At 42.5% G+C, this 27,898-nt stretch overlaps 1 protein-coding gene across 1 annotated transcript; it reads left to right on the top strand.

Annotated features, from left to right (window-relative positions):
• Nucleotides 1–772: 772 nt before the first annotated feature.
• LOC131131880 (mothers against decapentaplegic homolog 6-like) lies at nt 773–25,921 on the top strand. Its single transcript, XM_058076874.2, has 4 exons — nt 773–1,913; nt 4,300–4,353; nt 6,252–6,311; nt 25,008–25,921. The coding sequence occupies exons 1-4, from the start codon at nt 1,283–1,285 to the stop codon at nt 25,646–25,648; spliced, it is 1,386 nt and encodes a 461-aa protein (XP_057932857.2). The 5' UTR covers nt 773–1,282; the 3' UTR covers nt 25,649–25,921.
• The last annotated feature ends 1,977 nt before the right edge of the window (nt 25,922–27,898 follow it).

Raw genomic sequence — 27,898 nt, 5'->3', positions numbered from 1 at the left:
ATATATTTGTAATATAATTATATACACATAATTAATATATATAATGCAATTAATAATTAATTAATATTCATTCATTCATTTTCTACCGCTTATCCTCGCGAGGGTCGCGGGGGCTGCTGGAGCCTATCCCAGCTGTCTTCAGGCGAGAGGCGGGGTACACCCTGGACTGGTGGCCAGCCAATCACAGGGCACATATAGACAAACAACCATTCACACTCACATTCATACCTATGGACAATTTGGAGTCGCTAATTAACCTAGCATGTTTTTTGGAATGTGGGAGGAAACCGGAGTACCCGGAGAAAACCCACGCATGCACGGGGAGAACATGCAAACTCCACACAGAGATGGCCGAGGGTGGAATTGAACCCGTGTCTCCTAGCTGTGAGGTATGTGCGCTAACCAATTAATTAATATATACAATGCAATTAAAAAAACATATTGTACATTTATATTTAGAAACCTAATATATATAAATATATATATATAATTAACAACAATGCAATTAAAATAATATGCAATATAAATAATAAATATTTTTGTAAATTTACAAAAATAAAAAATATATATTTAGAAACGTGTGTGTGTGTGTGTATTTAAATATATTTATCATTTGTTTGTCAACAGAAACACATACAGAAGAGAACTGAAAAAAATATCGAAATGATCACGTGTCGGATTGACCCTACAAGGATATCGACACCAGTGATGTCTGGATCGACCCGCCTCCCTCTGCTTGTTTGGTGTGTGTGTGTGTGTGTGTGTGTGAGTGAGTGTGATGAGAAGTTGCATGCAGAGTGAAGAGAAGCAGCTCCGTTGAAAAGAACGGAAGTCATCCTAAAAAAATTGTTCTCCGGTGCGGTTTTATCTTGGGACCTTTTAGCAAGGATCATTACGGGATTTCCGTGTCCGGATTTACTTGACGGAAGTTTTTTTTTTTTTCTCCTCCATGGATGTCGGGTTCCTCCTCAAAGCAGGAGGCGAGGATCTCCTGGCAGCTTCTCGGATGTTCTCCTTCAAACGTTGAGATGCTGTAAGCGAGTCACTATGCGTGGAGGCGAAGCGTCGGGATAGCGTGCATGGTTCCCGCGGAGCCCCCACCCCCTTCTCCCCCGTGACTGAACGCTCTCTCATGCCGCTGAGGTCGACCACCCCGGGCTGCGCACGGTGTGCGCACCGCGCGCCATCCACACGTCTCGGGCGGAGTGTCTAAATCCATGCGGTACCCTCCGAGAACCGGACGGGACCGACACGACTCATCCAGGACGGTTTAGGTTGTCGTATGTTCCGGTCGAGACGCTCCGGACTTGTACGGCGACTGTGGAGAAGCCGTGCGGTCACACGGAGCGATGGAAGCAGCAGATCCGAGGGAGGATGTCCGTGTGGCTCCCAGCCGCACAGAAAGCAGCAGGGGCCGGTGACACGCGTCGGGGGCCCCGCTGCGGGGGAGGCCGGGGACTCTGCGGAGGAAGCGGAGCAAGCTGACGATGACCCTGGGGTCATGTGTGCCTCGGGCCGCGGAGTGGAAGATGTGGACGGTCGTACGGTGACGTGTTGTTTATTTGGGGACCTCAGACCTCGGACCCCCCCAAAAGACAACTGTGAGTGTGGCCTGCTGAATATTGCTCACGCTTTTTTGAAAAAACTCCCGGAGAGAAGTCTGGATGTGTTGCTGAAGGCTGTGGAGTCCAGAGGCGGGGTAGCCGGCGAGTGCGTCATGGTGCCCGGCGCTGAGCTTCGGTTCGGGGCTCACCACGTCTCATCTCAGCACCTCCTGTGTCGGATGTACCGGTGGAGAGACCTGCCGTCTTCGGCCCGTCTCAAAGCGCTTAGCCACTGCCAGAGCTTCGGTGGGCTGGACGGCGTGGAGGTGTGCTGCAACCCGTACCACTACAGCCGTTTGTGTGGGCCAGGTAATCCATCAGTCCATCCATCCATCCACTATGCTGTGTTGTCTATTTGTCCATCCAACTGGCGGTATATTGATCGGTCCATCAGGTCCTTGGGTGGTCTGTCTGTCCAACTAGCTATCCGTCTACCTATCTACCTAGCGACTATCTACCTATCTAGCCTGTGTCTGTGGTTCCGATTGTTGACCGGTCGGTCCATCCATCCACCGACCTACGACCTACATTAGTGTGTGTTTGTGTGCCCGACCATCTGTCAATCAGTCAGTCTGTCTACCCATCTATTGACCTACCCTACCCTACATCTGTGTCTGTCTGTCCATTGTCTATCCACCTACCGGCCTACCTACCGACCTTCCTACCTACCTATATATGCGTCTATCCACCTACCGACCTACCCACCTACCTACCGACCTTCCTACATACCTACCTATATATGCGTCTATCCACCTACCGATCTGTCAGTCCACCTATTTGATTGTCTGTTGATCAGTCGGTCCATCCATCCATCCATCCATCCATCCATCCATCCATCTACCTACCTAAGACTTTGTCTGTAAGTCTACTTTCCTACCTCCAGACCTTCGTACCTACCTACCGATCTACATCTGTCTGTCCATCTATTTGATTGTCTGTTGGTCAGTCGATCCATCCACCCATCCATCCATCCACCTACCTAAGTCTTTGTAAGTCTACCTACCTACCAACCTACCGACCTTCCTACCTACCTATATATGTGTCTATCCACCTACCGATCTACATCTGTCTGTCCATCTATTTGATTGTCTGTTGGTCAGTCGATCCATCCATCCATTCATCTATCCATCTATCCATCCATCCATCCACCTACCTAAGTGTTTGTAAGTCTACCTACCTACCTACCTACCGACCTTCCTACCTACCTACCGATCTACATCTGTCTGTCCATCTATTTGATTGTCTGTTGGTCAGTCGATCCATCCATCTATCCATCCATCCATCCACCTACCTAAGTGTTTGTAAGTCTACCTACCTACCTACCTACCTACCGACCTTCCTACCTACCTACCGATCTACATCTGTCTGTCCATCTATTTGATTGTCTGTTGGTCAGTCGATCCATCCATCCATTCATCTATCCATCCACCCATCCATCCACCCATCCACCCATCCATCCATCCATCTACCTAAGTCTTTGTCTGTAAGTCTACCTAGCGACCGACCTTCCTACCTCCCTATATATGTGTCTATCCACCTACCGATCTACATCTGTCTGTCCATCTATTTGATTGTCTGTTGGTCAGTCCATCCATCCATCCATCCATCCATCCATCCATCCATCCATCCATCCATCCATCCATCCATCCATCCATCCATCCATCCATCCATCCATCTACCTAAGTCTTTGTCTGTAAGTCTACCTAGCGACCGACCTTCCTACCTCCCTATATGTGTGTTTATCCACCTACCGATCTACATCTGTCTGTCCATCTATTTGTTGTCTGTTGGTCAGTCCATCCATCCATCCATCCATCCATCCATCCATCCATCCATCCATCCATCCATCCATCCATCCATCCATCCATCCATCCATCCATCCATTCATCTATCTATCCATCCGTCCATCCACCTACCTAAGTGTTTGTAAGTCTACCTACCTACCTACCTACCTACCTACCTACCTACCTACCTACCTTCCTACCTACCTACCTACCTACCTGGATGGATGAACCTGCCTGTGAGTGACTGGCCAAAGTGCCTTGAAGCTACCATCAGACCTAATAACAATGACATAAGACATGATAGCATATAGATCCACAGCGTATAGATCTTATGTTGAACAGGATAAGTAGCACACTTTCTATTTTCATTCTGCAGTAAATCCTCTAAGAATGAGTCTCAAGATGAGAATCGACTCAAAACCAGCAACCACAACCGATATTTTTATTGCCTTTTTATAACTCGCCGTATATAAAAAAAAACGATTGAAAGAGTTGCAGACGGTTTGAAACGTGCACAGAAAAGCGGCCACATAATCCCACTGAAGGTCGTTCTCAAGTTGCAAGAGGCTCTGGTTTTTTTTTCCTCTCTGTGTCTCTGACAAGGAGGTCCTCCTCTTGTTATTTAGGTGAAGGAGTGCCGATAATATACAGTTTGCATAGCGCTGGCGCCAGACTGACTCGCTGGGTATCTTGACTGAGGACTCGGCAATTACTGCCTCTGCTCTTAAAGGGGCCGCGCGCTGCGTGTCAGCACTGAAGGGATAGAGAGTGTTTTTTTTTTTTTTTGCACTTGCGAGGCCGCAGAGACGGTAGAATAAAAAAAATGTAACTCCGGGGAAATACACCAGTTTCTGATTAAGCCTATGTAGCCTTTTTAATGTGTGTGTGTTTTTTTGTGTGTTTTTTTTCAGAGTCACCTCCTCCCCCGTACTCTGTGTCCCATTCAGATGAACGCAAGCCACTGGGTGAGTTTGACCGAGTCACATGACAAAGCAGGTGTCTCCATCTTTGAGTCAGACTTCATGGATGATTGATTAAATATGTTTTTTAAGAGAAATGTGCAACATATACTGTATTTTCTGAACTATAAGTCGCTCTGAGTACAAGTCACACAAGGCCAAAAATGCATAATTAGGTTAAAAAAAACATACATAAGTCACTATGGAGTATAAGTCACACAAGGCCAAAAATGCATAATTAGGTAGAAAAAAAACATACATAAGTCGCTCTGGAGTATAAGTCACATAAGGCCAAAAATGCATAATAAGGTTAAAAAAACATATATAAGTTGCACTGGAGTGTAAGTCACAAAAGGTCAAAAATGCATAATTAGGTAAAAAAAAAACATACATAAGTCGCTCTGGAGTATAAGTCACACAAGGCCAAAAATGCATAATTAGGTAAAAAAAACATACATAAGTCGCTCTGGAGTATACGTAAGTCACACAAGGCCAAAAATGCATAATAAGGTTAAAATAACATATATAAGTTGCATTGGAGTGTAAGTCACAAAAGGTCAAAAATGCATAATTAGGTTAAAAAAACATACATAAGTCGCTCTGGAGTATAAGTCACATAAGGCCAAAAATGCATAATAAGGTTAAAATAACATATATAAGTTGCATTGGAGTGTAAGTCACAAAAGGTCAAAAATGCATAATTAGGTTAAAAAAACATACATAAGTCGCTCTGGAGTATAAGTCACATAAGGCCAAAAATGCATAATAAGGTTAAAATAACATATATAAGTTGCATTGGAGTGTAAGTCACAAAAGGTCAAAAATGCATAATTAGGTTAAAAAAAAAGCATACATAAGTCGCTCTGGAGTATAAGTCACACAAGGCCAAAAATGCATAATTAAGTAAAAAAAAAACATACAAACATACATAAGTTGCTCAGGAATATAAGTCACACAAGGCCAAAAATGCATAATTAGGTAAAAAAAAAAACATACATAAGTTGCTTTGGAGTATAAGTCACACAAGGCCAAAAATGCATAATTAGGTAAAACAAAAACATACATAAGTCGCTTTGGAGTATGCATAATTATGTGAAAAAAACATATATAAGTCGCTCTGGAGTATAAGTCCCACAAGGCCAAAAATGCATAATTAGGTAAAACAAAAACATACATAAGTCGCTTTGGAGTATGCATAATTATGTGAAAAAAACATATATAAGTCGCTCTGGAGTATAAGTCCCACAAGGCCAAAAATGCATAATTAGGTAAAACAAAAACATACATAAGTCGCTTTGGAGTATGCATAATTATGTTAAAAAAACATATATAAGTCGCTCTGGAGTATAAGTCACACAAGGCCAAAAATGTATAATTAGGTAAAAAAAACAAACATACATAAGTCGCTCTGGAGTGTAAGTCACACAAGGCCAAAAATACATAATTAGGTAAAAAAAACTACATATTATATTATATTATATTATATTATATTATATTATATTATATTATATTATATTATATTATATTATATTATATTATATTATATTATATTATATTATATTATATTATATTATATTATATTATATTATATTAAATAGCCAAAAACTTACCACTTCCACACGGATAGGGAGGATAACTATTAACAGTTATTTAACCTTTAACATGAACATGAATCAAACGTAATAATTTTTTCTGGGTACATGATACCATACAGCATCCATATCAAACTTGCGCGGTGCCGCACTAACATTAAACTTTCATATCAAGGCGGGGGCCTCAAACTAATCTCCTGCGGGCCACATTTGGCCCGCGGGCCGCGTGTTTGGGACCCCTGCTTTATGTGAAATACATAGACCAGAGTGTGAGGTCTCACAACTTTTTTTTTTTTTTTTTTGCTTTTCCAGACTCTCCTCTGTCTTACACTGAAACTCCGCCCCCCCTCATCACGCCAGTAGCCTACACAGGTGAGCATGATGCGGTAGTTTCTTTTAATGTTAGAAACCCGGGTGTTTTTGCATATACCTCCCATGCAAAAAAAGTACTAGTTTCAGACACGTATGCACATACGCAAACCTGCCCCCCCCCCCGACCCCTTCCGTCATGGAGTAATAAATTATAACGGTGTTGCAATGCTACGCCTTCCTTCCTATTTTGTAAGGCTGCGACGATAACCCCCCCCCCCCAAAAAAAAGCCTGCAGCATAAAGCGTCTATTGTCAGCAAGGCATGATGGGGGCCTTTGTGGGTGTCTGGGGTCTCTCACTATACTGATGCTGCAAAAGTAGCCTTCCACCCCCGCCCCCCCCCCCCCCCCCCATTGGTCCCCGTCTCTCTTTTCCTCTCTCCACCACAGCCAAATATTTCATTGCAATAAGATCCCCATGCATACACCCAATCCCCTTTGCCGGGCCAAGCACCCATCCCCCCCTCTTCTTTCTTCCCTCAAATCCCTCCATTCCTCTCGGCAATTGAGCGGTTGGAAAGAGACTTGTATTTTAAGGGTGGAGGTGTGTGTGTGTGTGTGTGTGTGTGATCTGACTTAGGTGTAGAATTTGAGTGTGTATATGTGGAAAAAAAGGGGGGGAAGCTTAAGGTTGCGCTCGGACAGGAAACAGCCCCCCCTCTAGATGATGAAACTGGAGCTTTATTTGTTTTAAGTGCTGAGGTCGGCTGCAGAGGTCCCGTGTAGTATTTTGAAAAAAAAAAAAAAAAAAAATACTCCAAAACACTTCATCACGCATGTCTGGAGGAAGGTGATGAAAGACGAAGGGGGGATCTATGAAGTACACATCCCAGACGCGGCGGTTGATGTACAGTCTGATGTACTCATCACCGTGTTTTGTCGAGGGCGTACGACGCCGCCTGTTGCTGGATCGCCGCGGACCGGACGTGGAGCTGCTTTTATGGGGATTTGGACTAGATACAGTATCCGCGTCTCCTCCGGTGTCCTGTCACACGGAATATTCGGAAGTAAGGCGTAGTTCAATTACTGTTACTTTTCACACGTTTCTTCAAATGCTGTTTTCGGGACCCCGAAAATGGGTCACAGACCCCGATAATTATCAGGTTGATATGATGTAAGGTCGCTCACTTGTAAACAAACATTCGCTTTTCTTGTGAAAAAAAAAGTTCGCCAGACTTCCGTGGTGTCACAAGGGCTGCTCAGAACGTGTACCCGAATACAGTGCACCCTGCTGGGCCATGCCAGGTGGCTCCATGCCCCCTCTATAGTCTGGTTCTCCTGACCTACGTAGCATCACACAGGCTACTCGGAGCGTGTTTACGAATACAGTACACCTAGCGAGTGGATCATATTTTATAATTTGTGAATGTGAGATGTGGCTATTTACTGGAAAAAGTCCGGGAACACAAATCTGCATCCACGGTACAAATATTTAGAAAATACATTTCTGATTGCAGTTTTCTTCCTTGAATTGTGTTCTAAATTGTTAGATTTTTTTAAAGCAAAAATTTGCAAATCGGGGTGACACCACTCAGCTACTCCAGGTAGACGGTAGACTTTGTTTTGTATATTTTTTTCATTAAAAATAAAAGCCATGCCAAAATGTCGTGTTGCTGCTGGATGTTCACAGCATCCCAGTGATACTGTACTGTTTTATTTTGTCATGTCTTTATATTCTTGTAAATGTATGACTTCATTCTTGTATATTTTTGACTTTTTTGTCAAATTTATTTATGAATTTAAAAAAAAGTCATAATATTACAGGAATAAAGTTGATATATAAAAAATTTATGACTGTAAAGTTAGGACTGTATTCTTATATTTTTACAACTTTTTTCGTCAATTTATTCATGCGAAAAGTCATAAATTTACGAGAATAAAGTCGAAAATGTACGAGAATAAAGTCATAACTTTACAAGACTAAAGTCGTAAATTTACATGCGACACGACACGTAACATTACGACTTTGTTCTCGTACATTTTCGACTTTATTCTTGTAATATTGCACTTTTTTTTCCTAGTAAACTTACAACTTTTCGCATGAATAAATTGCCGAAAAAAGTTGTAAATATATAAGAATACAGTCCTAACTTTAATCAATTTATTCATGCGAGAAGTCATAAATTTACAAGTATTTTTCTCGTAAATGTACGACTTTAGTCTCATAAATATTGCACATTTTTTTCGAGTAAACTTACAACTTTTCGGATTAATAAATTGACAAAAAAAGTTGTAAATATATAAGAATACAGTCCTAACTTTAATCAATTTATTCACGGTAGAGGTCATAAATTGACAAGTATTTTTCTCGTAAATGTACGACTTTAGTCTCATAAATATTGCACATTTTTTTCGAGTAAACTTACGACTTTTCGGATTAATAAATTGACAAAAAAAGTTGTAAATATATAAGAATACAGTCCTAAATTTAATCAATTTATTCACACGAGAAGTCATAAATTTACAAGTATTTTTCTCGTAAATGTACGACTTTAGTAAAGTATTTTTTTTGTAAATTTCGGAGTTTTTTCCACATAGATTTATGACTGTTTTCGTGTAATTTTCATAAAGTTACGACTTTCTCTCGTAAATGTAGATGTTTTTTTCTTATGAATTACTACTTTATTCTACGATTTTTCTACGATTTTATGAGGTATTAGGTGGCCCCCTAATACTCGATGGTACTTGTGCCACATGTGAGTTTGAAGGTGAATTTGACACTTCCAACCAACAAGTGTTGTTTTTGGAGGAAGTGAAAGGAAAGGAGTGGACTACGTGTCATTGTTTTCAAGGTGAACCACTGATTGTGGGCCTGGAGACATAAGCAGAGCGAGATCAGTTTCCTTACAGACATGCTGTGTGCGTGTGTGTGTGTGTGTGTGTGTGGTCTTGCCCCCCCCCCCCATACTCCACTCCACCCCACTGCTCCTTGTAGAGCCAAGAGTTGGAATGGAAAGAGCAAACATGTCAAATCTGCATCCACGGTACAAATATTTAGAAAATACATTTCTCATTGCAGTTTTCTTCCTTGAATTGTGTTCTAAATTGTTAGATTTTTTTAAAGCAAAAATTTGCAAATCGGGGTGACACCACTCCAGGTAGACGATAGACTTTGTTTTGTATATTTTTTTTCATTAAAAATAAAAGCCATACCAAAATGTCGTGTTGCTGCTGGATGTTCACAGCATCCCAGTGATACTGTACTGTTTTATTTTGTCATGTCTTTATATTCTTGTAAATGTATGACTTCATTCTTGTATTTTTCTGACTTTTTTGTCAGTTTGTTTATGAGAAAAAAGTCATAATATTATAAAGGAATAAAGTTGAAATATTAAATAAAATTACGTCATACATAAATTTACAATTTTATTCTTGGAAATGTTCTCATGAATAAATTGACGATAAAAGTCGTAAATATACGAGAATAAAGTCGGACATTTACAAGAAGAAAGTTGTAAGTTTACAAGAAAAAAATTTGTAATATTACAAGAATAAAGTCGAAAATGTACAAGAACAAAGTCGTAATGTTACGCGTCGTGTCACATGTAAATTTACGAATTAAATACTTTACTAAAAATACTTGTAAATTTATGACTTCTCGCATGAATACATTGATTAAAGTTAGGACTGTATTCTTATATATTTACAACTTTTTTCGTCAATTTATCAATGCTAAAAGTCGTAAGTTTACTCGAAAAAAATGTGCAATATTACAAGAATAAAGTTGAAAATGTACGAGAACAAAGTCGTAATGTTACGTGTCGTGTCGCATGTAAATTTACGACTTTAGTCTTGTAAAGTTATGACTTTATTCTGTTACATTTTTGACTTTAGTCTCGTAAATTTATGACTTTTCGCATGAATAAAGTGACGAAAAAAGTTGTAAATATACGAGAATAAAGTTGTAATGTTACGTGTCACGTCGCAATTAAATTTACAACTTTAATCTTGTAAAGTTCGGACTGTATTCTTATATATTTCGTAAATTTACCTGCGACACGACGCGTAACATGACGACTTTGTTCTCGTACATTTTCGACTTCATTCTTGTAATATTGCACATTTTTTTCTAGTAAACTTACGACTTTTCGCATGAATAAATTGATGAAAAAAGTTGTAAATATACGAGAATATAGTTGTGCGAAAAGTCGTAAGTTTACTCGAAAAAAAAAGTGCAATATTACAAGAATAAAGTCGAAAATGTACGAGAACAAAGTCGTAATGTTACGCGTCGTGTCGCATGTAAATATATTCGGATATATTTACAACTTTTTTCGTCAATTTATTCATGCGAAAAGTCCTAAATTTACGAGAATAAAATCAAAAATGTACGAGAATAAAGATATAACTTTACAAGACTAAAGTCGTAAATTTACATGCGACACGACGCGTAGCATTACGACTTTGTTCTCGTACATTTTCGACTTCATTCTTGTAATATTGCACATTTTTTTTCTAGTAAACTTACGACTTTTCGCATGAATAAATTGACGAAAAAAGTAGTAAATATATAAGAATACAGTCCTAACTTTAATCAATTTATTCACGGTAGAAGTCATAAATTGACAAGTACTTTTCTCGTAAATGTACGACTTTAGTCTCATAAATGTCCGACTTTAGTTAAGTATTTTTTTTCCACATAGATTTATGACTGCTTTTGTGTAATTTTCATAAAGTTATGACTTTCTCTTGTAAATGTAGACATTTTTTTCTTATGAATTACTACTTTATTCTCGAAACTTTATTCTCGCATCCCAGTGATACTGTACGTTTTATTTCATGTCATGTTTTATGTTTCATGTCTTTATATTCTTGTAAATGTACGACTTAATTCTTGTATATTTCTGACTTTTTTTGTCAGTTTATTGATGAGAAAAAAGTCATAATATTACAGGAATAAAGTTGAAACATTCGACTTTATTCTCGTAAATTTATGACTTTTCGCATGAATAAATTGACGAAAAAAGTTGTAAATATACGAGAATATAGTTGTGCGAAAAGTCGTAAGTTTACTCGAAAAAAAATGTGCAATATTACAAGAATAAAGTCGAAAATGTACGAGAACAAAGTCGTAATGTTATGCGTTGTGTCGCATGTAAATATATTCGGATATATTTACAACTTTTTTCGTCAGTTTATTCATGCGAAAAGTCATAAATTTACGAGAATAAAATAAAAAATATACGAGAATAAAGTCATAACTTTACAAGACTAAAGTCGTAAATTTACATGCGACACGACACGTAATATTACGACTGTGTGGTTGGGTGTGGTTAAAACATACCTTAGTGTTAGCCTTCCGTGTTGCCTTCAAAACTACGACAATGCTGGAAAAAGGACACTTTTTTGTCGATTTCTGGGACTTTCACATTGAGCTGCTTATTGTCAGTGTGTGTGTGTGTGTGTGTGTGTGTGTGTGTGTGTGTGTGTGTGTGTGAGAGAGGAATTTGTGCCATGACTTAGTGATAAGATCGTTGCAGTGCGCTCAATAGGGGTCCTATCAGGACAAACACGCACAAGCATGCATTGACTTTCTCGACTTCAGAGTCTCTCATAACCAAATTATGAATTTTATGAGTAGAATATTGAGGATTATTTTGTGTAATTTGTGTGTCCGCCTTGTGTGGGAGTTCACATGTTCTCACTGGGACTGTGATAAAATAGACTTTTCCATGCAGTTTGTGTTGTTAGTCGTTTGCTTGGTCAGTAGACGCCTGTACATACGGTCTCTTGTCATATGTCATGGGGGGGAAGGGGGGGGGGGGTCAAAAGTGCGGCCCAGGCGGGCCATTTGCGTCCCGCTGCTGTTTTTTTTATTGGCTCATGGCATTCTTAAAAGATAATTGAAAACAAAAAAACAACAGGAAAAACAGAAACATGAACAGTAATATTGCAAGAATAAAGTCAAAATATTTATAAAGTTGTCATTTTTTGAAAATGAAGTGGCGGGGAAAAAAAAGCAACAGTTGTAATTTTATTATTTTAATATTTTCAAAATATTTAGAAAAATAAGTCCGATTCTAAAAAGAAAAGGTTGGAATTTTACAAGGAAAAATAAGGTCATATTATTAGCATGAAATTGAAATATTAAAAAAAAAATTTTAAGTCGTAATATGAGAAACCAAAAAACTAAACACATTTTTGGAAAACTATGTTGGAGAAAAAATATTATAATATTTTATATTAATAAAATATTTATATTTTATTTATTTTATTTATTTTATTATTTTTATTTATATATTATATTTATATTTTAATATTATGAGAATAAAAATATAGAATAGAAAAACTTAAGTAAAATAAAATAGAAAAAAATATATATATTATTAATGCTATTTCTTAAAAATCGGAACATGAGAAAAAAAAACAAAAAAGTGATGTTGGAGAAGACGTTTTATTTTTTATATATTATTTTTATATATTAATATTATGAGAATAAAAATATAGAATAGAAAAATCTAATTAAAATAAAATAGAAACAAAAAAACTAAACACATTTTTGGAAAACTATGTTGGAGAAAAAATATTATAATATTTTATATTAATAAGTTTTATTTTATAAGATTATTTTTTATTTATTTAATTTATGTAATTTATGTAATTTATTTAATTTATTAAATTTATTTAATTTATTTAATTTATTAAATAAGGTCATATTATTAGCATGGAATTGAAATATTAAAAAAAAAAATAAGTCGTAATATGAGAAACAAAAAAACTAAACACATTTTTGGAAAACTATGTTGGAGAAAAAATATTATAATATTTTATATTAATATTTATTTTATTTATTTTATTTATTTTATTTATTTTATTTATTTTATTTATTTTATTTATTTTATTTATTTTATTTATATATTATATTTATATCTTAATATTATGAGAATACAAATGTAGAATAGAAAAATTTAAGTAAAATAAAATAGAAAAAAATATATATATTATTAATGTTATTTCTTAAAAATCGGAGCATGAGGAAAAAAAAACAAAAAAGTGACGTTGGAGAAGAAATTATAACATGGGAAAAAAGCGAAAATATTAAGAGAAAAATAATACTAATGGCGAGGAGAAATAGTCGTAATATAAGAAACAAACAAAACAAAATACAACTTTTTTCTGATCGTACTGTAGTTTTTATGATAACATCCAAATATAAAGAAAATTAAAATGAAAGTCTCTTGCATCCCCTCGACAGTCCCCCACTCAACATGGAGCCACAGCTTGTCGCCGGTCAGGCCTTTTTGTATCCGTGATTTTCCGTGCTTCTTGCTCCTGTTGCTACTTCCTGCGGCCGAGCTCCTGTGCACTCTAGTGTTGCTCGGCGGCTTGTTTCTGTTTCTGTAAGCCGATGAAGGCATCAGCGTAACAATGGCGTCTGCCCTCGCTGCAGCATTAAAACCCCATGAATCGGTTCTTTGACTGATGGGGCACACAGCCCAGGAATGTTGGGAAGTTGGGAAGGTGAGGGGGAGTAGGGTCTGGGAGTGGGGGCGGGGTCGGAGTGACTCTGGAGAGTGACATCTGATACATGTTTGAACATATCGGCGTTAATAGTTAAGACACACGGAGCGGAGACCACATTCCTGGAAGTTTGGAATTGGAAGACGCTTTTAAGAGGCGGGATGGTGGGAATGATTTGTTCCAGGTTGGTCGACAAGCGTTTTATCGGAGTTTGGGGGGGGGGGGGGTTGGTCAGTAGTCCATTTCAAACAATGAGCATGAATATTAAATTAGGTTCCCGCGCAGAATCCAGGAAGAATCAATTTCCCGGGATATCAATAGGGCATTGGATGTAAAAATAGCGCCAAGAGTTAGCATTCCAAACCGGGCCGAGTCTGGCATGGATTTGGACGTCTAAGAGTGGACAGATTGCCCGTTTAGCTGGCACGCATATAACTCTTGATCTTATGCCTGATTGACACATATTAGTCTATGGAATTTTACATTAAAGATGCTAACCCATTCACTTTATTATTATTTATTATGCTATATTTCATTTTTTCGCAATATTTCAACAACAGAAGTTTTTACTAGGGATGTCCGATATTGGGTTTTTGGCCGATATTTTCCAACTCCGATTTTCCGATACTGATATCACCCAATTCCGATACCAATATGTGTAACATGACATATCTCCGGAATGAACACATATGTGTTGTATATAGCATTATCAGTTTTCATAATCATGAAAAAAAATTGGAATATTGCATTTTTATCGGACATCATTAGTTTTTACGCCATTTAATTTTCCAAAAATTGCGACTTTATTTGTTGTTTTGCTTGCTTTCAATATTGCAAATTTTTACAACTAAAACTTAAAAATATGTAAATTGTCTTTCTTTATTTTCCAGTCTTATGCTACTAAAATTATGCTATTTTATAGCTAACTTTTTAATGGTACTTCATTCTTTTTATTTTCAGAATATTTCAAGTTTCTTCTCGTACATTCTCGTACACTAAAACTTAAAAATATGTAAATTGTCTTTCTTTTTTTTGTATTTTTTTTTTCTTGTAGCTCTGCCCAAGTCTATGTTGTCAGACTTTTGCAATTTAAAATATGTCTGTCTCAGCCTTGGCATGCCCGTCTCAGCCATGACATGTGTGTCTCAGCCATGGCATGTGTATGTCCGTCTCAGCCATGGCATGCCCGTCTCAGCCATGGCATGTGTGTCTCAGCCATGACATGCCCATCTTAGCCATGGCATGTGCATGTCTGTCTCAGACATGGCATGCTCGTCTCAGCCATGACATATGTATGTCTGTCTCAGCCATGGCATGCCCATCTCAGCCATGGCATGTGCATGTCCGTCTCAGCCATGGCATGCCCGTCTCAGCCATGACATGTGTGTCTCAGCCATGACATGCCCATCTTAGCCATGGCATGTGCATGTCGGTCTCAGCCATGACATGTGCATGTCGGTCTCAGCCATGACATGTGCATGTCCGTCTCAGCCATGGCATGCCCGTCTCAGCCATGACATGTGTGTCTCAGCCATGACATGCCCATCTTAGCCATGGCATGTGCATGTCTGTCTCAGCCATGGCATGCCCATCTCAGCCATGACATGTGCATGTCTGTCTCAGACATGCCATGCCCATCTTAGCCATGACATGTGCATGTCTGTCTCAGCCATGGCATGCCCGTCTCAGCCATGACATGTGCATGTCTGTCTCAGCCATGGCATGCTCATCTTAGCCATGGCATGTGCATGTCCGTCTCAGCCATGGCATGCTCGTCTCAGCCATGGCATGTGTGTCTCAGCCATGACATGTGTATGTCTGTCTCAGCCATGGCATGCCCATCTCAGCCATGACATGTGCATGTCTGTCTCAGCCATGGCATACCCGTCTCAGCCATTACATGTGCATGTCTGTCTCAACCATGGCATGCTCGTCTCAGCCATGGCATGTGTGTCTCAGCCATGACATGCGTATGTTTGTCTCAGCCATGGCATGCCCATCTTAGCCATGGCATGTGCATGTCCGTCTCTTTTCCATATTGCAACTTTTACAACTAAAACTTAAAAATATGTGTATATCTTTGTCAGAATCATGTTTTTTTTTAACAGATTTGACACTGTCGCCTGTCTTTATTGTTGCTCGAACACACTCTAATTGAGCGTCTCTCGTCCTCCCGTTGCGTCTTTCCAACACTCTGCCCAAGTCCATGTTGTCAGACTTTTGCAATTTAAAATAAGGTTTAAATTACAGGACGGGTTGTGGCTTTTTCCTTTGTTCCCTCAGAGTTTCTGCCAACTCGCAATTTGGCTTTTAATGGAATCCTGCCATGCTGCTGAACCTAAAGATTCTTTGCAGATGTTGAAAGGCACTGACTCCATGAAATTTAGGACATTTAGTACCCCTTGTGCCGGACATCGCTGGATTCGTCCACATCGAAAAACAAACACCTTGTTTTGACAACGCGAACATCAGCGGTATTTACATCCCATTTTCGTGTGCTTCGGTATTTCCAGGCTATGACAGCCAACCGTGTCGGTGACATGAATGTCTTTACGTTGGACTTCACTGACAAGTCCGTATATCACGGCGGGCCGGTGACACACAAGCTAAGATCACGCTACATATGCTACGCTATTTCCAGTCACTTTACTGTGCGTTTGCAGCACGCACGCATTCTCTTTGAGGACCAGAATATCCACATTGCTGGGATTTCAAACTCCGATAACATTTTCCCGTATTAGGTATTAGTCGCAATGGTTTTTGGAGGAAGTGGATATAATTATGTAATTATGTTATGGCGAGTGAAGGGCCGTATAGGCGACCAGCGTTCGGCTCAATGAGACACTTGTCAGCTTGACCTCGGTGACTGGCTGAGCGGGGAAGGAAGTGTCAAGGAAGAGGGCCTGTCCAAGAATGTGTTGGGGGCGGGGGCGGGGGGTGGGGGCATGTCAACGATCACGGTCTGCCCCTCTCTCTCTCTCGCAAACACATTTAAGTGGTGGATCGATATGACGGGAAACTCCATGCTAGTAACTTGTGTCAGTCAACCCTGGCAATATTGTAATTGGATTATCCCTGTATAATAGACCATGGGCTGCTATTGGTCCAAATGTATTGAAATACACGTGCCATGTACTTTTCTGGTCACTAGGCGGCCGTCTCAGCCATGGCATGTGCATGTCTGTCTTAGTCATGACGTGCATGTCTGTCTCAGCCATGGCATGCCCGTCTCAGCCATGACATGTGCATGTCTGTCTCAGCCATGGCATGCCCTTCTTAGCGATGGCATGTGCATGTCTGTCTCAGCCATGGCAATGGCATGCCCGTCTCAGCCAAGGCATGTCTGTCTCAGACATGACATGTGCATGTCTGTCTCAGCTATGGCATGCCCTTCTCAGCTATGGCATGCCCGTCTCAGCCATGGCATGCCCGTCTCAGCCATGACATGTGCATGTCTGTCTCAGCCATGGCATGCCCATCTTAGCCATGGCATATGCATGTCCATCTCAGCCATGTCATGCTCGTCTCAGCCATGACATGTGCATGTCTGTCTCAGCCAAGGCATGCCCGTCTCAGCCATGGCATGCCCGTCTCAGCCATGACATGTGCATGCCCGTCTCAGCCATGACATGTGCATGTCTGTCTCAGCCATGACATGTGCATGTCTGTCTCAGCCATGACATGTGCATGTCTGTCTCAGCCATGACATGTGCATGTCTGTCTCAGCCATGGCATGTCCATCTTAGCCATGGCATATGCATGTCCGTCTCAGCCATGGCATGCTCGTCTCAGCCATGACATGTGCATGTTTGTCTCAGCTATGGCAGGCCCGTCTCAGCCATGGCATGTGCATGTCTGTCTCAGCCATGGCATGTGCATGTCTGTCTCAGCCATGACATGTCTGTCTCATCCAAGGCATGTCCGTCTCAGCCATGACATGTGCATGTCTGTCTCAGCTATGGCATGCCTGTCTCAGCCAAGGCATGTCTGTCTCAGCCATGACATGTGCATGTCTGTCTCAGCCATGACATGTGCATGCCTGTCTCAGCCATGGCATGTCCATCTTAGCCATGGCATATGCATGTCCATCTCAGCCATGGCATGCTCGTCTCAGCCATGACATGTGCATGTCTGTCTCAGCTATGGCAGGCCCGTCTCAGCCATGGCATGTGCATGTCTGTCTGAGCCATGGCATGTGCATGTCTGTCTCAGCCATGACATGTCTGTCTCAGCCATGGCATGCTCGTGTCAGCCATGACATGTCTGTCTCAGCCATGACATGTCTGTCTCATCCAAGGCATGTCTGTCTCAGCCATAACATTTGCATGTCTGTCTCAGTCATGGCATGTGCATGTCTGTCTCAGCCATGGCATGTCTGTCTCAGCCATGGCATGCTTGTGTCAGCCATGGCCACAGTCATCATTTATTAATGAATAATTTTTTTGTGATACTCGTACGGCGTTACAGCGAGGGATGAAAATTCACTGGCCCGACTTCCAGAAATGCAGGAAACTGCTGACTTTCTCTCTTCCTCTTCAAGGAGCTTTCTTTCGGAGCACCGAGCATTTCCTCGGTTTATGAGCGTGCATGAGTTATTAACGACATAACTTATTTGTGCTGTTAAAGAGGAAACATAAGAGTTTTGCACCGCAACATCACAAGATCTTTTTTATGGAAGAACTGAGAAGGACTTGGTGTGTGTGTGTGTGTGTGTGTGTGTGTGTGTGTGTGTGTGCATTCCTGTTTGTGTGTGTTGTGGCAGACTGTGAAGCCAACGTCTGGCGATAAAACAGCCCTCTGATGGCAGAGATAGCGAAGACGCCAGTTTAAAAGTGGCGTGCTGCATTTGAAGTCGCATTTCTTGAGAGAGAGAGAGAGAGAGAGAGAGGGAGAGCGAGTGAGTGAGAGAGGGAGGGGTGGAAGCTGCCCTTGTCCCATATTTGTTTTAACCACAGATTCCAACATCATCCTAAAGGTGACTGACAATAGCCCATAGGTGAATTCTCCTCTACCCCCCCCCCCCCACCCTGACCGAAAACCCCCCCACTTCAGTCAACACAGTGGAAGAGTCTAATAACTGGACGGGAATCGAATCCTTGGCAGTGGATGAAGGACACAAGGGTCTCCCTCACTCCAAGTCGTTCTCACAGTGTCTTTGCCTTCATTTTTTCCATGGATGCTGCTTATGCTTGGCAGCTTCCGTCGCTCTCCTTCATTTTCCGCTTGCTTTTTTTCCCAACCTTTTTTTCCATCCCAACTGTATTCCCGCTTTCCTGCAAGTTTTAGGATTTAGGATTGTTGAAGAATCCTTTATCCTGACCTGGAGTTTGCAGGAGTAGTTCAGCTGTGCATTGGCATGCTTGTCTCAGCCATGGCATGTCCGTCTCAGCCATGGCATGTCCGTCTCAGCCATGACATGTCCATGTCTGTCTCAGCCATGGCATGCCCGTCTTAGCCATGGCATGTGTGTCTCAGCCATGACATGTGCATGTCTGTCTCAGCCATGGCATGCCCGTCTTAGCCATGGCATGTGCATGTCCGTCTCAGCCATGACTTGCTCGTCTCAGCCATGGCATGTGTGTCTTAGCCATGACATGTGCATGTCTGTCTCAGCCAAGGCATGTCTGTCTCAGCCATGGCATGCTCGTCTCAGCCAAGACATGTCTGTCTCAGCCATGGCATGCTCGTCTCAGCCATGGCATGTGTGTCTCAGCCATGACATGTGCATGTCTGTCTCAGCCAAGGCATGTCTGTCTCAGCCATGGCATGCTCGTCTCAGCCATGACATGTATGTCTCAGCCATGACATGTGCATGTCTGTCTCAGCCAAGGCATGTCTGTCTCAGCCATGGCATGCTCGTCTCAGCCATGGCATGTGTGTCTCAGCCATGACATGTGCATGTCTGTCTCAGCCAAGGCATGTCTGTCTCAGCCATGGCATGCTCGTCTCAGCCAAGACATGTCTGTCTCAGCCATGGTATGCTCGTCTCAGCCATGGCATGTGTGTCTCAGCCAAGGCATGTCTGTCTCAGCCTTGGCATGCCCGTCTCAGCCATGACATGTGCATGTCTGTCTCAGACATGGCATGCCCATCTTAGCCATGGCATGTGCATGTCCGTCTCAGCCATGGCATGTGTGTCTCAGCCATGACATGTGCATGTCTGTCTCAGCCAAGGCATGTCTGTCTCAGCCATGGCATGCTCGTCTCAGCCATGGCATGTGTGTCTCAGCAATGACATGTGCATGTCTGTCTCAGCCATGGCATGCCCATCTCAGCCATGACATGTGCATGTCCAAACGTTTGTCCAAATGTGCAAACGAGTGAGAAGAGAGAATCACAATTCACTGAATAAACAGCGAGTTTCGAACGACTCGTTCATGACTCATACATGTCTGGTTCTCGCCACTTTGGGATAATGACTCATTTAGGGTCTCAAATCGGCCGGCATCGACGTGTTGTCGCCATCAGCGGGTTCCACTCTACTTGTTAATAACACAAAGAGGGTGAGGTGGGGGGGGGGGTTCACGATAAGATTGGCACTAAGAGACAGTGCTTTGGAAATAAAACAACAAAGGTTACTAATCTAATTGGTAAAACGGTGCAGTTTTTGGGGTCGGGTCGGCTTAAACGCTAGCAGGACGCCGTAATTGCTGCCAGCTCTGGCATCCAGGCACGCACAATCTCACAGACACACACTTCCTCAGACATAAACACGCTGATAACCTCCCATTTTAACCCGTCTTGAAAAAAAAAAAAAATTCCATTGAAGAACTTCACACGGGTTTCTCGCCGCTGCCGCGCTCTTCACAACGGCTGATGATACCTTGTGTTGGATGGCCGCCAAGCGCAGCCTGACGACACCGGGAACCGTGCGAGAAACATTATAAACGCGACACGTACCGCGCGTGTACTTCGTGATTGAGCCTGTCGCTGTTTTTTCTTCTGACGTCATCCGAGCGGAGACGTTTGTTTATGTTATCGCATAATTGCATGTCTGTGTTCTGTTTCCAAACACGCCTCATTTTGACTTCATTCCACAATGACACATTCATCAGGGTGGCAGCGGTGTCCAAAATGCCTAGCGGGGGCCATTTGGGGCACACAGCCTTGTGTTTTATTGAGACAAAAAACTAATTAATTAATTCTTGTCTATTTTTATTGCTGCACGGCGGTCGAGTGGTTAGCGCGCAGACCTCACAGCTAGGAGACCAGGGTTCAATTCCACCCTCAGTTATCTCTTTGTGGAGTTTGCATGCGTGGGTTTTCTCCGGGTAGTCCGGTTTCCTCATTCCACATTCCAAAAACATGCTAGGTTAATTAGCAACTCTAATTAACCAGTTGCACGCTAACCAGTTGTCCACCTTATAGCCCTCAACAGTGTTGCTTGTTAACCAAAAAACGTGTTAACTGGGGCGGATGTTAACCAAGGTTAGCATTTTTTTGGCTAACTTTGAAAATTTAGGCCAGAATTTTATGTGCATGAAGATTTGGCAGCCCCCCCAAACCCCCAAACTCCAAACACAAAGATGGCCAAGATTGGAATCGAACCCAGGTCTCCTAGCTTTGTGGCCTGTACATTAACCACTCGTATAGCTTTGTGGCCTGTTAACCACTCGTCCGCCTTACAGCCCTTAATAGTGTTGGTTGTTAACCAAAAAACATGTTAACCAAGGTTAGCATGTTTTTTTTTGGCTAACTTTGGAAATTTAGGCCAGAATTTTGTGTGCACTTAAGCCTACGTCTTGTTGGAAGGAAACCGGAGTACCCGGAGAAAACCCACGCATGCACGGGGAGAACATGCGCGCTAACCAGTTTTCCACCTTATAGCCCTCAATAGTGTTGGTTGTTAACCAAAAAACATGTTAACTGGGGCGGATGTTAACCAAGGTTAGCATTTTTTTTTAGCTAACTTTGAAAATTTAGGCCAGAATTTTATGTACATGAAGATTTGGCAGCTCCCCCCACCCCCCAATGAACGTTGACCTGAACCAACCAGTGACTTGACTCAACTTGCCAAATAAAGAAATGCCTTTGGAGCAAACAGTTTGAGTCACATGTTTCTTTTCCCATGAAGATTTTCTTAGATTGTGTTCTTGGATGTTCTCTTTTTGTGTGTGTGTGTGTATGTGTGTGTGTGTACCCGGAGAAAACCCACAATGCACAGGAAGCACATGCAAACTCCACACAAAGATGGCCAAGATTGGAATCGAACCCAGGTCTCCTAGCTTTGTGGCCTGTACATTAACCACTCGTCTAGCTTTGTGGCCTGTTAACCACTCGTCCGCCTTACAGCCCTTAATAGTGTTGGTTGTTAACCAAAAAACATGTTAACCAAGGTTAGCATGTTTTTTTTTGGCTAACTTTGAAAATTTAGGCCAGAATTTTGTGTGCACTTAAGCCTACGTCTTGTTGGAAGGAAACCGGAGTACCCGGAGAAAACCCACGCATGCACGGGGAGAACATGCGCGCTAACCAGTTTTCCACCTTATAGCCCTCAATAGTGTTGGTTGTTAACCAAAAAACATGTTAACTGGGGCGGATGTTAACCAAGGTTAGCATTTTTTTTGGCTAACTTTGAAAATTTAGGCCAGAATTTTATGTGCATGAAGATTTGGCAGCCCCCCCCAAACCCCCAAGCCCAATGAACGTTGACCTGAACCAACCAGTGACTTGACTCAACTTGCCAAATAAAGAAATGCCTTTGGAGCAAACAGTTTGAGTCACATGTTTCTTTTCCCATGAAGATTTTCTTAGATTGTGTTCTTGGATGTTCTTTTTGTGTGTGTGTGTACGTGTACGTGTGTGTGTTTGTGTTTCTAATCGGGTACTTACAGATACTTGAAGTGTCAAGAAGTACCCTTAAAGTCCACTAAATGAGTTGTATGTCTTTTTTGGGAATGAATTTGATCTTGAGCTCGTAAAAAGTCTTGCTGTGTTTCCCCAGACATGTTTGTGTTACCTTATTACAGGGAAGAGCATGGCCTGTAAAAGTGTGTGTGTGTGTGTGTGTGTGTGTGTGTGATTGCAGAGCTGTAAAAACTCCAGACCGCAGGAGTTGCCAGCTTGGAATTCGCTAATGATACACGTGGGCCTCAAATGAGAAGTGCAATTTTGTGTATATGTGTATGTGTGTATGTGTGTGTGTGTGTGTGTGTGTGTGTGTTTGCGTGTGTGTGTGATAATAGTTACACTGTTTGGACCAGAACGGCCAATTTGTGTGTGCATTGGAGAGGCGCTATCTCATCACGTAGCCTGTGCTTGTATTTGCATCCGCACGCACTCCTGAGTAACACCCCCCCCCCCCCCCCCCCCCCGGAATGAAATGAAAATGGCCGCCACAGTACACCTAAACCAAACCCCGCCCCTCTTTGGCCATTGCCGTTTTCTCATTAATGAGAGAAGGGGGCAATGAGAAGAGTGGGGTGCAGGAATGGGGCCACGGGGGGGGGGGGGGACCCGGCCCTTTAAATCCTGTGTGTCAGTAGAGTCTGTGGAGAAAAATAATGGCATCATTCAGTGTGGGGGTTAATGTGAGCTGATAGCATGAGGGCTTGTTGGGGGGGGGTCAAGGGTTCACAGGCTTGCACTTGGTTGACAGAGAGCTGAACGCTTGCCGCCCCTCTCTCGTCTTGGCTGCCGTACACCTTGGCGAGAATGCGGGATCGGATTGGGGGGGGCGGGGGGTGAGGGATGCCCCCCCCCCCCCCGGAGGAAGTGGACTCGTTAACACGTCGCCTTTGATACACGGGTGGTGTCACGTGAAAGGGACATTACATTACATTTATTGAATTATGGGTATTTTATTTTGAAATTGAGACTAGCCACTGCTTGCACATTTCCGTACTCTTATACATACGTACTTACCACCGCTTATGTTGACGTCGACTGAAACGGCCACTTTTTACTTCAATGGGTACTTTGTGAGATGAGTTGTTGACATGAACAAAAGCCGAGCACCCGTGAATCAGTGAAATTTGAGTCTTTTTTGAGTACCCGTGAGTCAGTGAAATTTGAGTCTTCTTTGAGTAACCGTGAGTCAGTGAAATTTGAGTCTTCATTGAGTACCTGTGAGTCAGTGAAATTTGAGTCTTCTTTGAGTACCCGTGAGTCAGTGAAATTTGTGTCTTCGTTGAGTACCCGTGAGTCAGTGAAATTTGAGTCTTCTTTGAGTAACCGTGAGTCAGTGAAATTTGAGTCTTCATTGAGTACCTGTGAGTCAGTGAAATTTGAGTCTTCTTTGAGTACCCGTGAGTCAGTGAAATTTGTGTCTTCGTTGAGTACCCGTGAGTCAGTGAAATTTGAGTCTTCGTTGAGTACTCGAGAGTCAGTGAAATTTGAGTCTTCTTTGAGTACCCGTGAGTCAGTGAAATTTCAGTCTTCGTTGAGTACCCGTGAGTCAGTGAAATTTCAGTCTTCTTTGAGTACAATGAGTCAGTGAAATTTGAGTCTTCTTTGAGTAACCGTGAGTCAGTGAGATTTGAGTCTTCTTTGAGTATCCGTGAGTCAGTGAAATTTCAGTCTTCGTTGAGTACCCGTGAGTCAGTGAAATTTTTGTCTTTTTTGAGTACAGTGTGTCAGTGAAATTTGAGTCTTTTTTGAGTCCCTGTGAGTCCGTGAAATTTGAGTCTTCTTTGAGTAACCGTGAGTCAGTGAAATTTGAGTCTTCATTGAGTACCCGTGAGTCAGTGAAATTTGAGTCTTCTTTGAATACCCGTGAGTTAGTGAAATTTGAGTCTTCTCTGAGTACCCGTGAGTCAGTGAAATTTGAGTCTTTGTTGGATACCCGTGAGTCAGTGAAATTTGAGTTGTCTTTGAGTACCTGTGAGTCAGTGAAATTTGAGTCTTTGTTGGATACCCGTGAGTCAGTGAAATTTGAGTTGTCTTTGAGTACCCGTGAGTCAGTGAAATTTGAGTCTTCTTTGAGTACCCGTGAGTCAGTGAAATTTGAGTCTTCTTTGAGTACCAGTGAGTGAATAAAACTCTAGTCTTTGTTGAGTACCCATGAGTCAGTAAAATTTGAGTCTTCATCAAGTACCAGTGAGTGAATAAAATTCGGGTCTTTATCGAGCACCTCTGAGTCAGTGAAACTTGAGTCTTCATTGAGTACCCGTGAGTCGGTGATCCTCGAGTCTTAGTCGAGCACCCATGAGTCAGTGAAATCCATACATTATACAACTACATTTATACAAGTATATAAAAAACTGAATCTTCTACCCCCCTTCCTTCCTTCCTCTCAGAGACCGGTACCTCCCTCGGCTCCTCCCTCGGCTCCTCCACCTCCTGCGGCCATCGCTCCCACTGGTGCAGCGTCGCCTACTGGGAACATCGCACACGCGTGGGTCGCCTTTACCCCGCCCACGAACCCTCGCTCAGCATCTTCTACGACCTACCTCAAGGCACGGGCCTCTGCCTCAGCCAGCTCCGCGCCAACGTCAACCACTGTCGCCGTGACGACCGAGGCAACCACGGCACATCGGGACTTCCGGGCCATCCCGGCCGAGGAGCCAACGGCAGCGGCGTCCGGCAGATCCGCAGCAAAATCGGCTACGGCATCGTGCTGAGCCGGGAGCCGGACGGCGTTTGGATGTACAACCGCAGCCAGCACCCGGTCTTCGTCCACTCGCCCACTCTGGACCTTCTCAGCGCTCGGGGGCCGAGCGTGAAGCGTGTGATGCCGGGGTTCTCCATCAAGGTGTTTGACTACGAGAGCTCCAGTTGGATGGCTGAGCATGGCATCAAACCCGAAAGCCAGGAGGGGCCCTGGGACCCCCGCAGTGTTCGTATCAGTTTTGCTAAAGGATGGGGCCCCTGCTACTCCAGACAGTTCATCACTTCCTGTCCGTGTTGGCTGGAGGTGCTACTTAACGCCCCCAGATAGCAGAGACTGGCAGCGTGGATCCCAATTGTAATCTACCAAGATTTAATATAAAGTTGATATATATATTTTATAAAATATATTATACATGTAAATACTTTTTACAACTATTTATGTATAGTGTCATGTGGACAAAACAAAAAAGGAACAAGAATATGCACTTTTCATGCTTTCTATACGCAAACGCTGGTTGATGCTGTCGTGTTTTCATGATTTCAAAGTACGCTTTCACACAATAAAGCCGTTGTATCAAAACGCAATCGTTCGTTTTAGTCGATGCTTCATGACTCACTGATGGGAGTCGATTTCTTCATTCGTTCATTCATTCATTTTTTACCGCTTTTTCCTCACGGGGATGTCTTCGGGCGAGCCAGCCAATCACAGGGCACATATAGACAAACAACCATTCACACTCACATTCATACCTATGGACAATTTGGAGTCGCCAATTAACCTAGCATGTTTTTGGAATGTTAACCAAAAAAATGTGTTAACCAGGGCAGATGTTAACCAAGGTTTGCATGTTTTTTTGGTTGACTTTGAAAATTTAGGACAAAATTTTGTGTGGACTCAAACATGTGTCTTGTTGGGAGAGAAAACCCACGCATGCACAGGGAGAACACAGAGATGGCCGAGGGTGGAATCGAACCCGGGTCCCCTAGCTTTGTGGCCTGCGCTCTAATCGCTCGTCCGCCTTACAGCCCTCAATAGTGTTGGTTGTTAACCAAAAAAACGTGTTAACCAGGGCGGATGTTAACCAAGGTTTGCATGTTTTTTTGGCTGACTTTGAAAATGTAGGCCAGAATTTTGTGTGGACTCAAGCCTGTGTCTTGTTGGGAGAGAATACCCACGCATGCACAGGGAGAACACAGAGATGGCCGAGGGTGGAATCAAACCCAGGTCTCTTAGCTTTGTGGCCTGCGCTCTAACCACTCGACTGCCTTACAGCCCTCAATAGTGTTGGTTGTTGACCAAAAAACGTGTTAACCGGGGCGGATGTTAACCAAGGTTAGCATGTTTTTTTGGCTAACTTTGAAAATTTAGGCCAGAATTTTGTGTGGACTCAAGCCTGTGTCTTGTTGGGAGAGAATACCCACGCATGCACAGGGAGAACACAGAGATGGCCGAGGGTGGAATCAAACCCGGGTCTCTTAGCTTTGTGGCCTGCTCTCTAACCACTCGACTGCCTTACAGCCCTCAATAGTGTTGGTTGTTAACCAAAAAACGTGTTAACCAGGGCGGATGTTAACCAAGGTTTGCATTTTTTTTTGGTTGACTTTGAAAATTTAGGACAAAATTTTGTGTGGACTCAAGCATGTGTCTTGTTGGGAGAGAATACCCACGCATGCACAGGGAGAACACAGAGATGGCCGAGGGTGGAATCGAACCTGGGTCCCCTAGCTTTGTGGCCTGCGCTCTAATTGCTCGTCCGCCTTACAGCCCTCAATAGTGTTGGTTGTTAACCAAAAAACATGTTAACCAAGGTTTGCATGTTTTTTTGGCTAACCAGAATTTTGTGTGGACTCAAGCATGTGTCTTGTTGGGAGAGAAAACCCACGCATGCACAGGGAGAACATGCAAACTCCACACAGAGATGGCCGAGGGTGGAATCGAACCCGGGTCTCCTAGCTGTGTGGCCTTCGCGCAAACCACTCGTCTGCCTTACAGCCCTCAATTGTGTGGGTTGTTAACCAAAAAACGTGTCTTGTTGGGAGGAAAAAGGAGTACCCGGAGAAAACCCACGCATGCACAGGGAGAACATGCAAATTCCACAGAGATGGCCAGGGGTGGAATCGAACCCGGGTCTCCTAGCTTTGTGGCCTGTGCGTTAACCATTCGTCTAGCTTTGTGGCCTGTGCGCAAACCACTCGACCGCCTTATAGCCCTCAATAGGTTGTTAACCAAAAAACGTGTTAACCAGGGCGGATGTTAACCAAGGTTTGCATGTTTTTTTGGCTAACTTTGAAAATTTAGGCCAGAATTTTGTGCGGACTCAAACCTATGTCTTGTTGAGAGGAAACCGGAGTACCTGGAGAAAACCCACAATACACGGGGAGCACATGCAAACTCCACACAAAGATGGCCGAGGTTGGAATCGAACCCGGGTCTCCTAGCGTTGTGGCCTGTGTGTTAACCACTCGTCTAGCTTTGTGGCCTTCACGCAAACCACTCGACCGCCTTATAGCCCTCAACAGTGTTGGTTGTTAACCAAAAAACGTGTTAACCGGGGCGGATGTTAACCAAGGTTTGCAT

Source organism: Doryrhamphus excisus, linkage group LG1 (genome assembly GCF_037039965.1).
Source record: "Doryrhamphus excisus strain RoL-2023G ecotype Guam linkage group LG1, RoL_Dexc_Guam_v1.1, whole genome shotgun sequence".
In the NCBI taxonomy this organism is placed as follows: Eukaryota; Metazoa; Chordata; class Actinopteri; order Syngnathiformes; family Syngnathidae; genus Doryrhamphus; species Doryrhamphus excisus.
Note: the sequence above shows the minus strand (reverse complement) of the source record. Positions and strands in the feature narration are given on the sequence as shown.

Bases quoted from the DNA above. Each gene is read 5' to 3' on its own strand.
- LOC131131880 (XM_058076874.2), top strand. From the start codon at position 1,283: ATGTTCCGGTCGAGACGCTCCGGACTTGTACGGCGACTGTGGAGAAGC. The intron at 1,914-4,299 runs GTAATCCATCAG...GTTTTTTTTCAG, and splicing joins CAGCCGTTTGTGTGGGCCAG to AGTCACCTCCTCCCCCGTAC. The intron at 6,312-25,007 runs GTGAGCATGATG...CCTTCCTCTCAG, and splicing joins CACGCCAGTAGCCTACACAG to AGACCGGTACCTCCCTCGGC.